General features: G+C 53.0%; 1 protein-coding gene and 1 long non-coding RNA gene across 3 annotated transcripts; both read right to left on the bottom strand.

The window, feature by feature from the left end:
• Positions 1-1,981: 1,981 nt before the first annotated feature.
• On the bottom strand, positions 1,982-3,254 carry LOC145536585 (uncharacterized). The gene is made up of 3 exons (XR_014075912.1): positions 2,962-3,254; positions 2,503-2,631; positions 1,982-2,323 (listed from the first exon to the last, which is right to left on the bottom strand). It is a non-coding gene; the product is annotated as an uncharacterized LOC145536585 (long non-coding RNA).
• Positions 3,255-11,349: 8,095 nt separating this feature from the next.
• LOC145536586 (uncharacterized) lies at positions 11,350-13,181 on the bottom strand. 2 transcript variants are annotated; one of them, XM_081566090.1, is made up of 3 exons: positions 12,528-13,181; positions 12,076-12,201; positions 11,350-11,873 (listed from the first exon to the last, which is right to left on the bottom strand). In XM_081566090.1, the coding sequence occupies exons 1-3, from the start codon at positions 12,823-12,825 to the stop codon at positions 11,866-11,868; spliced, it is 432 nt and encodes a 143-aa protein (XP_081422216.1). In that variant the 5' UTR covers positions 12,826-13,181; the 3' UTR covers positions 11,350-11,865. The 2 variants fall into 2 exon arrangements, with proteins under 2 accessions (XP_081422216.1, XP_081422215.1); XM_081566089.1 differs by having other exon boundaries at positions 11,350-11,837; positions 12,528-13,090.
• Between the last annotated feature and the right edge of the window lie 690 nt (positions 13,182-13,871).

The following is a 13,871-nucleotide window of genomic DNA, read 5'->3' on the forward strand; positions in this document are numbered from 1 at the left end:
TGTCTGTGTGCATGATCGCATGAGCGGGTGCATGCCCATGGGCGTGTGTATGGGTGTGCTTGTAAGAGAGAGCGTGTGCACAGATTTATGCACATAGGCGTGTGAATGTGCTTATCTGTGTGTGTGCCCGAGAGAGTGCCCTTACACAGGTGCGTGCCCATCAGGTGTGTGCGTGGGTGTGTTTCAGAGAGAGAGCATATGCACAGATTCATGACATAAGCATGTGAGTGTGTCTGTGTGTGGAGGTGCTTGTGCGTGGGCATGTATGTGTGGTCACGAGAGAGCGTGTGGTCAGGGGCGTGCACATGGGTGTGTGTGTGTGTGTGTGTGTGTGCTTCAAAGAGGCCACGGTTGGGATGCATTCACGTGGGCATATGTCTCTGTGTGCGTGCTTTCAAGGTGCCTTCACATGGGAGTGGGGTGACCCGGCCCTGGAGGCATGATACGAGGGATGCGGAGCATACTGTGCCCGCCCACCTGGGGAGGGAAGCGGGGGGGGGGGGACTGCTGTCAGACTCACTGGGGATGGCGTGGGGCTGGGCCGCCTGGGGCTCCAGGCACACAGACTGCAGGGACTCCAGGCTGGGGACTTACATCAGGACCCCCAGAAGCACCGGTGGGACCGGCTGGACTCAAGGGCCGAGGGAAGGGCAATACCCCCTAGGACACCCCCAGTCTCTTGCCCTCTCCTGCTGGCACAACTCTCATGGCTTTCCCTTCCCCAAGAACAATGTCTTGAGGCTATCCAGAGGGCCGGAGGTACCGGGGGACCTCAACTGGAATGTGACCCTGTGTCTACTGGCCTGCTGGTCCACTTCTGTGTCTAGAAGGGGGTCAAGTCAACAGGCAAGGTACAGCCGGGGGAGACCACGGGGCTGGGGCAGCACTGCCTGGGCGTGGGGTTCATCTGCCAGGGACCACTGGTGCCACGGGAGGTGACTGCATCAGGGGTTGTACTTCAATCCGGTCCCTGAGCCCCACCCCCTGGCCGGAGAGTCCTCGGCCCCCCCAGCAGACTTCCCTCACCCCCACTGGAAGGGAAGAGCCACCAGCAGTGGCTGACCCTTTCCTGTGTGGGGGGCATCCCTGTCCCACCTTTCCACCCTCCCAGTTTCTGTTGATTCTGGCTCCCAGTCAGTTTTAGGGTGTGCAAAGACCTGGTCTACTGCCTATGTCTGTCCCCTGCTCTGTGGCCAAGAGGACACCAGCGGGGAGCCTGGACATGTCAATGTATGGCAGTAACCGCTGTAATATTGTAAAGTAATTAGCCTCCAATTAAAAAGATAAATTAATTTTTAAAAAAAGCAAGAGAGAAGTAAACAGTTAGGTCAGCATTTCTAATTGTTGGAATATAGTAATACTTTAAGGAAATAACCGTTAATGGAAAGATTTATAAATTCCACTAATTCATTAACCATAGTAATGAAAAACGTGGAAACAACTTACATGTTCCATAATGAGATTATTATTGTTGCTGTTGTTTTTATTTAAAGACCCAATTTTACTTTTTTGGCCACGCCACACGACATGTGGGATCGTAGTTCTGCTGCCAGGGACTGAACCTGCAGCCCTTACACTGGAAGTGCATAGTCTTATCCACCGGACTGCCTGGGAAGTCCCAATAATTACATTATCATGCATCTTATATCTATTCAATAACACATTTCTGAAGAGATTTTAGAAAGTGGAAAAGCTAGTATACTAAATGAAAAAAAATTCAGGAAAAAAATTAAAGCTAAACTTGATAACTTCTACATCACATGCTGTTATGTATTTAATGTGCAAGTACACCTAGAAAATATTCTTAAACGTTGACAGTATTTAGTGCTGAACATAGGGCTCGATTTTCATTTTCTGAAATTGTTTTCAATTCCCTTGTAATTGGAATTCAAACATCTGAATTTCAGTACCTTCCCTCTAACACGAGAACAAAGATAAAAAATGTTTTTAAAATCCAGAAGCGCATTAGCTGAAAAGAAACTGGGGCACAAAAAGTGACTCAGCTTTATTTTCTGCTGTAACAAACACTGAAGCACCCCACTCCTCAAGCAGCAGGGCAACAAAGCAAGTGAACCAACAGAGACCAAAGGCCAGTAAAGGCAAAAACTTAGACTCAAATAACAAAGTGGCGATGCCTCTTAGTTTGAATTCCCTATGCCCCGCCGAGCAGGGGACACAAGGTTAGGCCTCAGCCCCTTTCCTCAGCGAGGTGGGAGCCCAAGGCTCCGAATGTTCCGAATCACCAGGGAAAGCTGATCGAGGAATGGGTTCATGGAAAGTCGGATGAAAGCCAGGTCTTCACAGGTCTTCAGCAGTCCATGTACTAAAAGCAGGGAAAAGAAAATCAGGTTAAAGGGAAGATTGCTCCTGTAGGTCCAGGGTACCAACCCCCCTGCTTATACCAAGCCCCTCAGTGTCTCCATCATAGCACGCTTAAGAGGGAGCTCAGACCACAGCACCTGCCACCCCCCACTTCCCAAGGCAAACTCGTCTGGAACTGACACAAGCAGGTCACTGCCATTCACTGCAAATTCCCTCAGAACCAATCCTTGGTGGCGCTGGGCATCTGGGAGCAGAGATCTGCGAGCCATGTCTGCCTCCAGGGGTGACTGGAAAGGCACTCTGAGTGTGCTGGGAGAGACACGGTTAAGGCACCACCCATTACAGAATTTGCTGATTATCTCGGGCTTCCTCGCACCTCAGAGGCCTGCTTTTACCCCAGGATGCCCATCCTCCTGACCACAACCTGAGACCACCCTGAGCTGCCTCCCTAACCCTTCTGTCCATCTTCCCCACCCTCCAGGCTCCTCAGGCCTTGACAACCTCCTTTGCTGCCAGGCTGCCCAGTCCTGCTGCCCCGGATCGCCCCCGTACTCCCTTCTATCCCTTCCTCAGGCTGCCGGCATGTTTCCCTCCACCACACCACTGACCCCGCCCAGAAAGGCTCCCTGAAAGGGATACAGCACCGCCTCTCCACGTCTAGGCCTTACAGCCAAGGGTGCTACATCTCCAGCGGGTCCTAGGCCACCTGGTGCCCGCTCACCCCGGGGACGAGCTCCAGCGTCTTCCATCACCGCTCTTCCTCTGCCAGGCCCACCCCCGCCTTCTGGGGCCCGGGGACGATCCTCACCTTCAGCGCTGCCTGAACCACTCTGGCAAGGAGGTGCTCTGGAGCTATGCTGGTCATCTCGGCCCTCTGCGCCACCGGCACCACCACCCGACGCCTGCATGGCTGCTGTGCGTCTCCCTCAGACGCCAAATAAGGGGCGGAGAGACTGGGCCGCTCACGAAGTCCCTCCCCTTCTGCGCAAGGACGCCAAAAGTGCGCCTGCGCACACAGCCCAGCCACCCACGGGCTGCTATGGAGACCCTGTGAGGCTGGAGGGACTCGGCTCTGTCACAACGCCACGCTCCTTTCAGGTGCCCCCGATGCGCCTGCGCACACGGGCCCCTCCAGTGCCGGCTCAGATGGCGTGGAATGGAGCCCGCCAAGTGTGCACAGAGATGCCACTGAGACACAAATGCCGACTTTCCCGTCTCATGGCCTAAAGCTAGTTCCACAATGCGACTTTCGTTTCTCCAACGTATGCCACAGAAGGGTCTCACTGGACTAAGGTGGGAGTCGAGGGCAAGGGGCCAAGCCACACCACCCACCCTGGTCCCCTTTTTGCCCAGTCCACATCATAGCTGTGTTCTTTGACCGTAGTGATAGCTAGCACTTCCTATGGTCCAAGCGTTTTTTCAAGTGCTTTCATGTGTTCGTCCATCACGTCCGTTTTCAGACAGTATTGCCATGGCACAGGCCTCCCTTGTGGTTCAGCTGCTAAAGAATCTGCCTGCAGTGTGGGAGACCTGGGTTTGATCTCTGGGTTGGGAAGATCCCCTGGAGAAGGGAAAGGCTACCCACTCCAGTATTCAGGCCTGGAAAATTCCGTGGACTGTATAGTCCATGGGGTCGCAAAGAGTCAGACATGACTGAGCGACTTTCACTTCACTTCACTTCATAAAATGAGAAAATACTCCAAAATTAATACTGAATGGCAGTAAACTACTGTCTTATTCTCCGGCTTCTTACATTGTCTTCACTTATGTTGTACTCCTTGAATATCTGCATCTCAGAACTTCCCCTCCAACCAGAAGACAAATAGAGTATTAAGAAGTGCAGAAGCTAAAACTAGTCAGAGAGGGCACAGTAGCTCAGTTTCATTTTCTGCAGTTAACAATCACCAAACAAAGTATGGTGGACCCCGAACCCCCCAGCAGCAGCACAGGCACAAGATGAAGCAGAAATCAATGCCCTCGGGAAGGACACTTGAGGCTAGGGCACATGCGCTAGATTTAACCCTGACTTTCGTGCAGAGGCTTAGTAGAAAGGGCGGGGGGGGGCGCATAGTGCCGCATGGTCCGCATCACCAGGGAAATCTGCAGACAGAGGGTGATGGACGTCTGGAGCAGGGCATGGTCTTCAGCACTCAATTGGCTAAAATAAGGAGGGAAGATGAAATTCAAGCTCCCGACAAGAAGGAGGAAGTGGAGCATGTCCTTCCTCTGTCCCCGCACACTGACAAGCCCAGAGCACCACATTTCTCCTTTAGGCTTAACCCTCCATTATGGCTCCTCCCGGGCCAAGACGGGCCCTGGCCACTGCCCACCACCCCCTCCCCAGCCTGGGCCCCTGCCCCCTTTAGAACTGACAGAACCAACAAGCAGCCATTAACATTGAGCTCCTTCTGAACTGGCGCTCACAGCGGAGTACTTTGAGACAGGAAGTTGCGGGCGATTTTTGCCTGAGCGAGCGATGCAAAAGGTACGGTGAGAATGCTGGTGGAGATGTGGTTAAGGCACCATCCACATTTCTCATTTTGCCTGTACGTCAAGCTCCCTGCTCACGGAGACCCGCCTTCTCCCACAAGGTCGCCGCTGGACACTTTGGATATCACTGCCCCGACCCTCTGGATCCCTTCAGGTTGCTTTTCCTCACCACCGTGCCCTGGCAGCCAGACCACCCCTGACCCATACCCTTCAGCCCCCCAGAGTATCCTCCTCCTACACTTTAGGCCCCGCCGCCTGCAACCACCCAAACCACCCCTAGCCCACACCCGGAACCCCATGGCCGCCCGGCCCACTGGGGCTCCTGGAATAGGATACAACTGAACTGGTCAGTTACTCAGAACTCTGGCTCTGGGTGCAGTGTCTCTTCCCAACTGTGGTGTCTGAGGTAACCCCAGGATCTGCAGAATGTCACCAACTGCACCACCTGACTCTCCTGCAGCGCTGAGGCCTCTGGGATCACTCAGGTCGCCGGGGTCGCCAGGGACTGTAGGACTGACAGTGTCACCAGGGCCAGCTGGGTCACCAGGGCCATCGCGGCCACCAGCATCACCCAGCACACCTCGGCTGACACGTGCCGTGCCCGCTACAAAGGCCATGGCACCTGCATCTTCATCGGCTGCCCTCGTGGCTCCTCCACCATGTGCCTCGGACTCCATCTTGAACCCCTCTCCCCCTCACTCCGCGTTGGGAAAGACTGAACCCTCCCTATAGAACTGATCCCCGTAGTGCGACATGCAACTCAGCATCGGCAGAGCGCCTGCACAAACACACCCTGGTCCTGCCTCCCGATAGGTTCCCACCAACAGTTGGCTCCCACAGTGGCTGCAGGCTCTCCGGCAATAGGCGCTCCCTGCAGAAGCTTCAAGCGTTCACCCGATGTGTCACCCCAATGAGCCTGCACAGACACACCCACGTGGTCTGGGCCGTCTAAGTCAGCCCTGCCTCAGGCCTGGAAACCTGGTAAACGGCTTAGCCAGGAAGCCGCTGGGTAGCACTCCACCCTTTATTGTGTCCGCAGCTCCTCAGTGCGCATGCTCAAACAGACCCCACCCCACTCCTCAGGGCACGTGCCTGTTTCCCGTCCAAGCCTGCAAACCCCAGTGAGTCCTGGTCCCTGTGCACCTCCAAGACTGCAGTGCTACCAACCTGGCCACGCTCACAGGTGACCATCCTGCTGAGCGCAGGTCCTTGTTATTGACTTCCGGAAGGGAGTCGGGCACCCCTGGGTCAGGGCCGGTCTATCCCTCTGGTGTCCCACACGTAGGTCACGTCAGTGCAAATGTATCTGTGTGCGTGAGTGCATGGGCAGGTGCATGCCCATGGGCGTGTGCATGGGTGTGTTTCTGAGAGAGAGCACGTGCACAGGTTCACACGCATAGGCGTGTGCGTGTGTCTGTTTTTGCAGGTGTCTGCACGTGGGCATGTATGTGGGCAGGAGAGCATGTGGTCAGGTGCATGCACGCGGGCGTGTGAGTGTGCATGTGTGTGTGAAAGAGCACGGGTCAGATTAATGCACATGGGTGTCTCCGTGTGTGTGTGCTTGCACAGGTGCCTTCACATGGGAGTGGGGCGACCCGGCTCTGGAGTCCTGAGACTAGGGGTGTAGAGGGGGCTGTGCCTGCCCGCCTGGGGAGGGAAGCGGGGACTTCTGTGGGACTCACTGGGGACGGCGTGGGGCTGGGCCGCCTGGGGGTCCGGGCACACAGACTGCAGGGACTCCAGGCTGGGGACTTACACCTGGCATCCCAGAAGCACCGGTGGTACTGGCTGGATTAAAGGGCTGCAGGAAGGGCAGTGTTCCCCAAGACACCCCCAGTCTCTTGGCCCTCTGCTGACACAACTCTCATGGGCTTTCCCTCCCCAGGAACCAAGTCTTGGGGCTCGAGGTGCCAGGGGCCCTCAACCGGGAGGTGACCCTGTGTCTGCTGACCTTCTGGGCGCTGGTCTACTTCTGTGTCTGGGAGGGGGTATAGTCAACAAGCAAGGTACAGCCCCGGGTGATGGCAGGGCTGGGGCAGCACTGCCTGGGCGTGGGGTGCATATGCCAGGGAACCGCTGGTGCCACAGGAGGTGACTGGATCCGGGCCACTGCCCGAGGAGGAGGCAGATACTTCAATCCGGGCCCCTTGATCTCCACCCCCTGGCCGGATAGGCCTCTGGGCAGCCCGCCAAATCCCAGGCCAGCAGCCTTCCCCCACCCCCAGTGGAAGGATTCGATTTTCCTGCATTATCATGTTAGCTGTAGGAGTTTTGTAGATGACCTTGATCGGATTAAGAAAGTCTGTTTGTAGTCCTAGTTTTCCGACAGTTTTTATCATAGCGGTGGTTGAACGCTGTCAAATGCTTTTTCGGCATCTTGAGAAATGATCGTATGGCTTTTCTCCTGTTTTGTACTTAATATGATGGATAACACTGGTTGATGGGTTTTTTAATGCATAACCAATCTTTCATTCTTGGGATAGATCTCGTTTGGTCATAAGGCTGTATATGTCGCCGGATTAAATTTGATAACATTTCATATTTTGTGCTTAGCTTAATGAAGGATATTAGCCTGCGGTTCTCTTTTCTTGCAATATCATCATATGGCTTTGGTGTTTTGTAAGACTGGCCTCGGAAAATGATTTGAGAAGTGTTTCCCCTCCTCTGCTTTCTGAAAGAATTTGTATAGGATTGGTGATATTTCTCCTTTAAATATTTCATAGCGTTCCCTAGTTAAGTCACGTGGGCCTGGAGTTTTCTGTTCCGTATCTTTGATCGATTTAGGGATATTTAGGTTTCCCACTTCCTTCTTGAGTTAGTTTTGGGAATTTGTGTCATTCAAGGAATTTGTTATTTTCATCTACATTGGCAAACGTATTCGCAGACATTGTTCCTAATGTGCTGTGGTTGCTTGCACAATCCTGTCCGTCGCTGCGCGACCCCGTGGACCGTGGCCTGCCGGGTTCCTCTGTCCACAGGTATTGTCCAGGCCAGAATACTGGAGGGGGGTTCCCATGCCCTCCTTCAGGGGATCTCTCCAACCCAGGGATCGAACCCCGGTCTCCTGCATTGCAGGCGGATTCTTGACCTTCTGAGCCACTAGGGAAGCCCAAGAATACTGGAGTGGCTAGCCTATCCCTTCTCCAGGGGATCTTCCCAACCCAGGAGTGTAACTGGGGTCTCCTGCATTGCCAGTGGATTCTTTGCCAGCTGAGCTACCAGGGAAGCCCTTAAACCACCTGGTCTGTGGTATTTTATTATTATTCTGTTATGCCATGCTACGCGGACAAATGGGCTTCCAAGGTGGCTCAGTGGTAAAATAATCTGCCTGCCAAGCAGTAGATGTGAGTTCAGTCCTTGGTTCGGGAAGATCCCCTGAAGAAGGAAATGGCAACCCACTCCAGTATGCTTGCCTGGAAAACCCCACGGACACAGACAGAGGAGCCTGGTGGGCTACAGTTCATTGGGTTGCAAAAGAGTTGGGCACAGTTTAGCGACTAAACAACAAGCTGACAAATTCAGGGTAGGCAGGACAAAAGTGGACACTTTCATACCCAACTGGTTCGAGTCAAATCGATGCAACCGTTTTGGAGGGCATGGGGATATGTATAAAACATATTTGGGAATATGTGTAAAACATTTCAAAAAGAGATTACTTTTTCACCCAACAACCCTCCGTTTTAGCTCAGAATTATTGTACATAGTGTGCTGGTGGTAGTGGTCTGGTCACTCAGTCATGTCCGACTCTTGCAACTCCACAGACCGTAGCCCAGCAGGCTCCTCTGCCCATGGGATTTCTCAGGCAAGAATACTGGCGTGGTTTGCCATTTCCTTGTCCACATAATATGTTACACAAAAGCAAATGTACCAGGATGTCCATTTCAGCATTGTTTGTAATACTGAAAAACTGCAAACAGCCTAAAGGCCTAGTTACAAGAGACTGGTGAAAATAACTATGGATTACACATTCTGAGGGATATTAGACAGCTCTTACAAGTACTGCGGATGGCACAGGCTTTGCTGTATCCACCATATGGCCCACTTCTGGGTCAATTCTGGGTGCCCTGTCTGGAAAGGGATGGTCCTTCTCCTTATGCCCTTCCACCAGCTGCCCCTTGCAGTGTCCCTCTCCTCCTTTGACTTGTCTCTTTTTCAACCATGATATGAGTTGATGAGCAAGCAGCTAATCGCTTAACAAGAAAAGAGGCCTGTTTCTACCTTGAAGTAATAAATAAGGGCCAAGTCTTCAGACCGCATTAGTTACGTAAGAAAGAAAAGTATGATCCTTCAATTCACGAAGGGTCCAGCCTTGCTATTGCAAGTGAAAAATGAGTGGAACGAAAACGACCAAAATTGCCACTTTAGTTTTTAAGCCAAAGGGAGAGCTTCTGGGTCTGGGTAACTACCAGATACAGAGGTAGTTTCTGTCTTCAGGCATGGCTGGGCCCAGCATTTTGTCCCGGAGATTTGCCTTCTTGCTCCAACTCCCCCTCTGTCCTTTGCCAGCCTGCCTCCCCTAGAGAATCAAAGTGTCACTGGTTGGATGATATCACCACAGCAGGAGGAATGTGGTCCTCCAATGGCCAGGCCTGAGCCACATGCCCACCCGTGGAATCAAATGTGAAGTCAGCTCTATCACAGTCACAATGGCCTAGAGAAAAGGAAAGGGGCAGTTTTCCAGAGTGACAGCGTACCGGTGCCAAGAGAAGGAAAAGGGACACTGAATTACAAAACCCATCCATGTCCTCGACAGCGGTATAGACTTTGCATCAAATTCATAATCAATTTCCAGTGTTTAAAGGAACGAGACTGGGAACGAATATTTCTTAATCTAACAGTGTGTCCACGCTCAGTCACTCAGTCGTGTCCGACTCTTTGCGACCCCATGGACTGTAGCCCAGCAGGCTCCTCTGTCCATGGGATTTTCCAGGCACGAAGACTGGAGTGGGTTGCCGTTTTCTTCTCCAATTTTATACAGCTCTTAAATATACAATAATATACAATTATAACATACAATATTATACAGCTCTTAAAAAGTACTGCGGATGGCACAGGCTTTGCTGTATCCACCATATGGGCCACTTCTGGGTCAATTCTGGGTGCCCTGTCTGGAAAGGGATGGTCCTTCTCCTTGTAATATAAAGTGCCAATCAACTGTCCAGGTGGATTTTACTACCACTTAAGGGTTCTTGTTTGGCTTCCCAGGTGGTCCAGTGGTCAAGATTCTGCCTGCCAATCCAGGGCACATGGGTTCAGTCCCTGGGCCAGGAATAGCCCACATGCCTGGGGCAGCTAAGCTCGTGTGCCGCAACAACTGAGCGCACCACTGTCTAAAGTCTGTGCTCCTCGACAAGGGAAACCTCTGCAATGAGAAGCCTGAGCACAGCAGTTAGAGAGTAGCCTCTGCTGGCTGCAAGTACAGAAAACCTACACACAGTTAACAAGACGCAGCACAGCCAAAAAAAAAAAATTCATAAATAAAATTTTTCAAAGGAGTCCCTGTTTCCAGCTATAGCCTTCTCGGCCATTGAAGATTTCAGTTAATTAAGTTCCTCCTACACCGAGATCTGCTCTGGTCCTACAGAGTCAATCTTAATAAGTAAGATCCAAAAAGGATCAAACTGTTTCCAAGCAACTTAACAGGATTCCAGAATACAGCTCAAGAAAAGTTTAGGCATAGAAAAATATTAAGCATGCAAGGGAAATTTGATATTGCTTGGCATCCAATCTAAAATTACCAGGAGGCAAAGAAGCAGGAAAATCAAATCCATTATAACAGAGATCAGCGTGGTGGTGTTCAGTTGCTCAGTCGTGTCTATTTTCAACTCCATGAACTGCGGCAGGCCAGGCTTCCCTGTCCTTCACCATCTCCCAGAACTTGCTCAAACTCACGTCTGGTGTCGTGATGCCATCCAACCATCTCATCTTCTGTCATTCCCTTCTCCTCCTGCCTTCAATATTTCCCAGCATCAGAGTCTTTGCCAGTGAGCTGGCTCTTCATATCAGGTGGCCAAAGTGATGGGAGATCACATTTTAACAGAAATCAGTTAAAATCCATTAATTGGAAAGGAAGAAATAAATGTGCATGTATGTGCCTACAAAACGCTTGTCTAAGAGGGAGTTCCATGGGATCTACAAAAGAGCTATTACAAGTAATCCGTGACTTTAGCAAGGTTTCACGATACAAGGTTACTCTTGAGAGTGCCTTGAACTGCAAGGAGATCAAACTAATCAATCCTAAAGGAAATCAGTCCCGAATATTCATTGGAAGGACGGGTGCTGAAGCCGGAGCGACAACACTTCGGTCAGCAGAAGCCAAAAGCTGACTCACTGGAAAAGACTGTGATGCTGGGAAAGATTTAAGGCAAAAAGAGAAGGGGAGCACAGAAGGTGAGATGGTTAGATAGCACCACCGACTCAAAGGACATGAATTTGAGCCAATTCCAGGAGACAGCGGGGACACAGAGCCTGGTGTGCTACAGTCCATGGGATCGCAAAGACTCACCTGGACACAAAAGACTCAACAACAACAACAACAACATTCTGGTGTTTTATATATAAATGTAACTGTAAAACTGACAAAATATTCCAAAATCAATACCGAATGGCAGTACACAACTTTCTTATTCTCCCACTTCTTACATTGGCTTCCATTATGTTGTACTCCTTGAATACCTGGATCTCAGAACCTCTCCTCCAACTAAAAGACAAATGCAGTATTAGGAAGCGAACCCTCTAAAAATAAAGTCAGAGGCAGCACAGTAGCTCAGTTTTACTTTCTGCAGTTAACAATCACCAAACAAACGATGTGGACCCTGAGCCCCCAAGCAGCAGCACAGGCACAAGATGAAGCCCCATCAAAGTAATTCAGAAAGCAATGCCCTGGGGAAGGACACTTGAGGCTAGGGCACATAGGCTAGGTTTAAGCCCGTCTTCTCTGCTGAGGCTTAGCACGAGGACGGGGCACAAAGCGCTGCAAGGACTGCATCACCATGGAAAGCTGCCCCGCACAGAAGTCGATGGACCTGTGGAGCAGGACAGGGTCTTCAGCAGTCAATCGGCTAAAAGGGAGGGAAAATGAAATTCAAGCTCCTGCCAAGGAGGAGGAAGAGAAGCATGTCCTCCCTCTGTCCCCGCACACCGACAGAGCCCAGAGCACCACACTTCTCCTCTAGGCTTAACCCTCCATTATGGCTCCTCCTGGGCCGAGACTGGCCACCGTCCTCCACTCCCTCCCCAGCCCCGGCCCCCTTTAGAACTTACAGAACCAACATGCAGCCGTTAACATCGAGCTCCCTCCGAAGCGGCCCTGGCAGTTGAGTACGTGGAGTGAGGAAGTGGCGGGCGATGTCCGCCTGTGCGTGCGATGCGAAAAGCACATTGAGGCTGCTGGTGGAGATATGGTTAAGGCACCATCCACATGACTCACGTGGCTTGCACGTCAGGCTCCCTGCTCGTGGAGACTCGCCTTCTCCCACAAGGCCGCCGCCAGATACCCTGGCTATCACTGCCCGACCCTCTGGATCCCTTCAGGTTTCTTTCCGTCACCACCATCCCCTGGCAGCCAGACCACCCCTGACCCATACCCTCCAGCCCCGCAGAGTACCCTCCTCCCACGCTTTAGGCCCCGCCACCTGCAACCCCCCAAACTACCCCTAGCGCACACCCCGACCCCTGCGGCCGCCCAGCCCACCGGGGCACCCAGCATAGGATACCACTGGAGGGCTCGGTTAATCGGAACTCTGGCTCCGGGTGCAGCGTCTCCACCCGGCCCTGGCGCCTGCGGTGCCCCCGGGATCTGTGGCATGGCACCGGCTGCACCACCCGACTCTCCTGCAGCGCTGGGGCCTCTGGGATTAGCCTGGTCACCAGAGCCGCCAGGGACTCCTCGACTGACGGCGTCACCAGGGACAGCTGGGTCGCCAGGGCAATCGTGGCCACCAGCACCACCCTGCACGCCTTGGCCACCACCTGCCGTGCCCGCTGCAGAGGCCACGGCGACTGCGTCTTCATCGGCTGCCCTTGTGGCTCCTCCACCGTGTGCCTCGGACTCCATCTTGAACCCTCTCCCCCACCTCCGCGGCGGGAAAGACTGAACAGTCCCTACAAATACCAGTCCCGGAGTGAGACCTGCAACTCAGCAGAGCGCCCGCGCAAACCCACCCTGGTCCTGCCTCACGATTGGTTCCCACCGACAACGGGTGCCCTGCTGAAGCTTCGCGCATTCACGCACCCCGTAGCCCCAACGCGCATGCGCAGAGCCATACCCACGAGGTCTGGGCTCTCTTAAGTCAGCCCTGCCTTCGGCCGGGAAACCTGGTAAACGGTTCAGCCGTGAGGCCTCTAGGCGGCGCTCCACCCTTCGGTGTGGGGGCAGCGCCTCAGTACGCGATGCTCAAACAGACGCTGCCGCCCTCCTCAAGGCGCGTGACTGTTTCCACGCCAAGCCTGCAAACCCCAAGTGAGCCCTGGTCCCTGTGCACCTTCAAGTCTGTGCTGCTGACAGCTTGGCGTCGCTCACAGGTGACCATCCTGCTGAGCGCAGGTCCTTTTCCTTGACTCCCAGAAGGGAGTTGGGCACCCCTGGGTCAGCGCTCGTCTGTCTCTCTGGTGTCTCGCACATAGCTCACATGTGTGTATGTGTGTCTGTGTGCATGATCGCATGAGCGGGTGCATGCCCATGGGCGTGTGTATGGGTGTGCTTGTAAGAGAGAGCATGTGCACAGATTTGTGCACATAGGCGTGTGAATGGGCTTATCTGTGTGTGTGCCCGAGAGAGTGCCCTTACACAGGTGCGTGCCCATCAAGTGTGTGCGTGGGTGTGTTTCAGAGAGAGAGCATATGCACAGATTCATGACATAAGCATGTGCGTGTGTCTGTGTGTGGAGGTGCTTGTGCGTGGGCATGTATGTGTGGTCACGAGAGAGCGTGTGGTCAGGGGCGTGCACATGGGTGTCTGTGTGTGTGTCTGTGTGTGTTTGTGTGTGCTTCAAAGAGGCCACGGTTGGGATGCATTCACGTGGGCATATGTCTCTGTGTGCGTGCTTTCAAGGTGCCTT

The sequence above is a fragment of the Giraffa tippelskirchi genome, chromosome X (assembly GCF_054371585.1).
Source record: "Giraffa tippelskirchi isolate mGirTip1 chromosome X, T2T-mGirTip1v1.2.pri, whole genome shotgun sequence".
NCBI classification, from domain to species: Eukaryota; Metazoa; Chordata; class Mammalia; order Artiodactyla; family Giraffidae; genus Giraffa; species Giraffa tippelskirchi.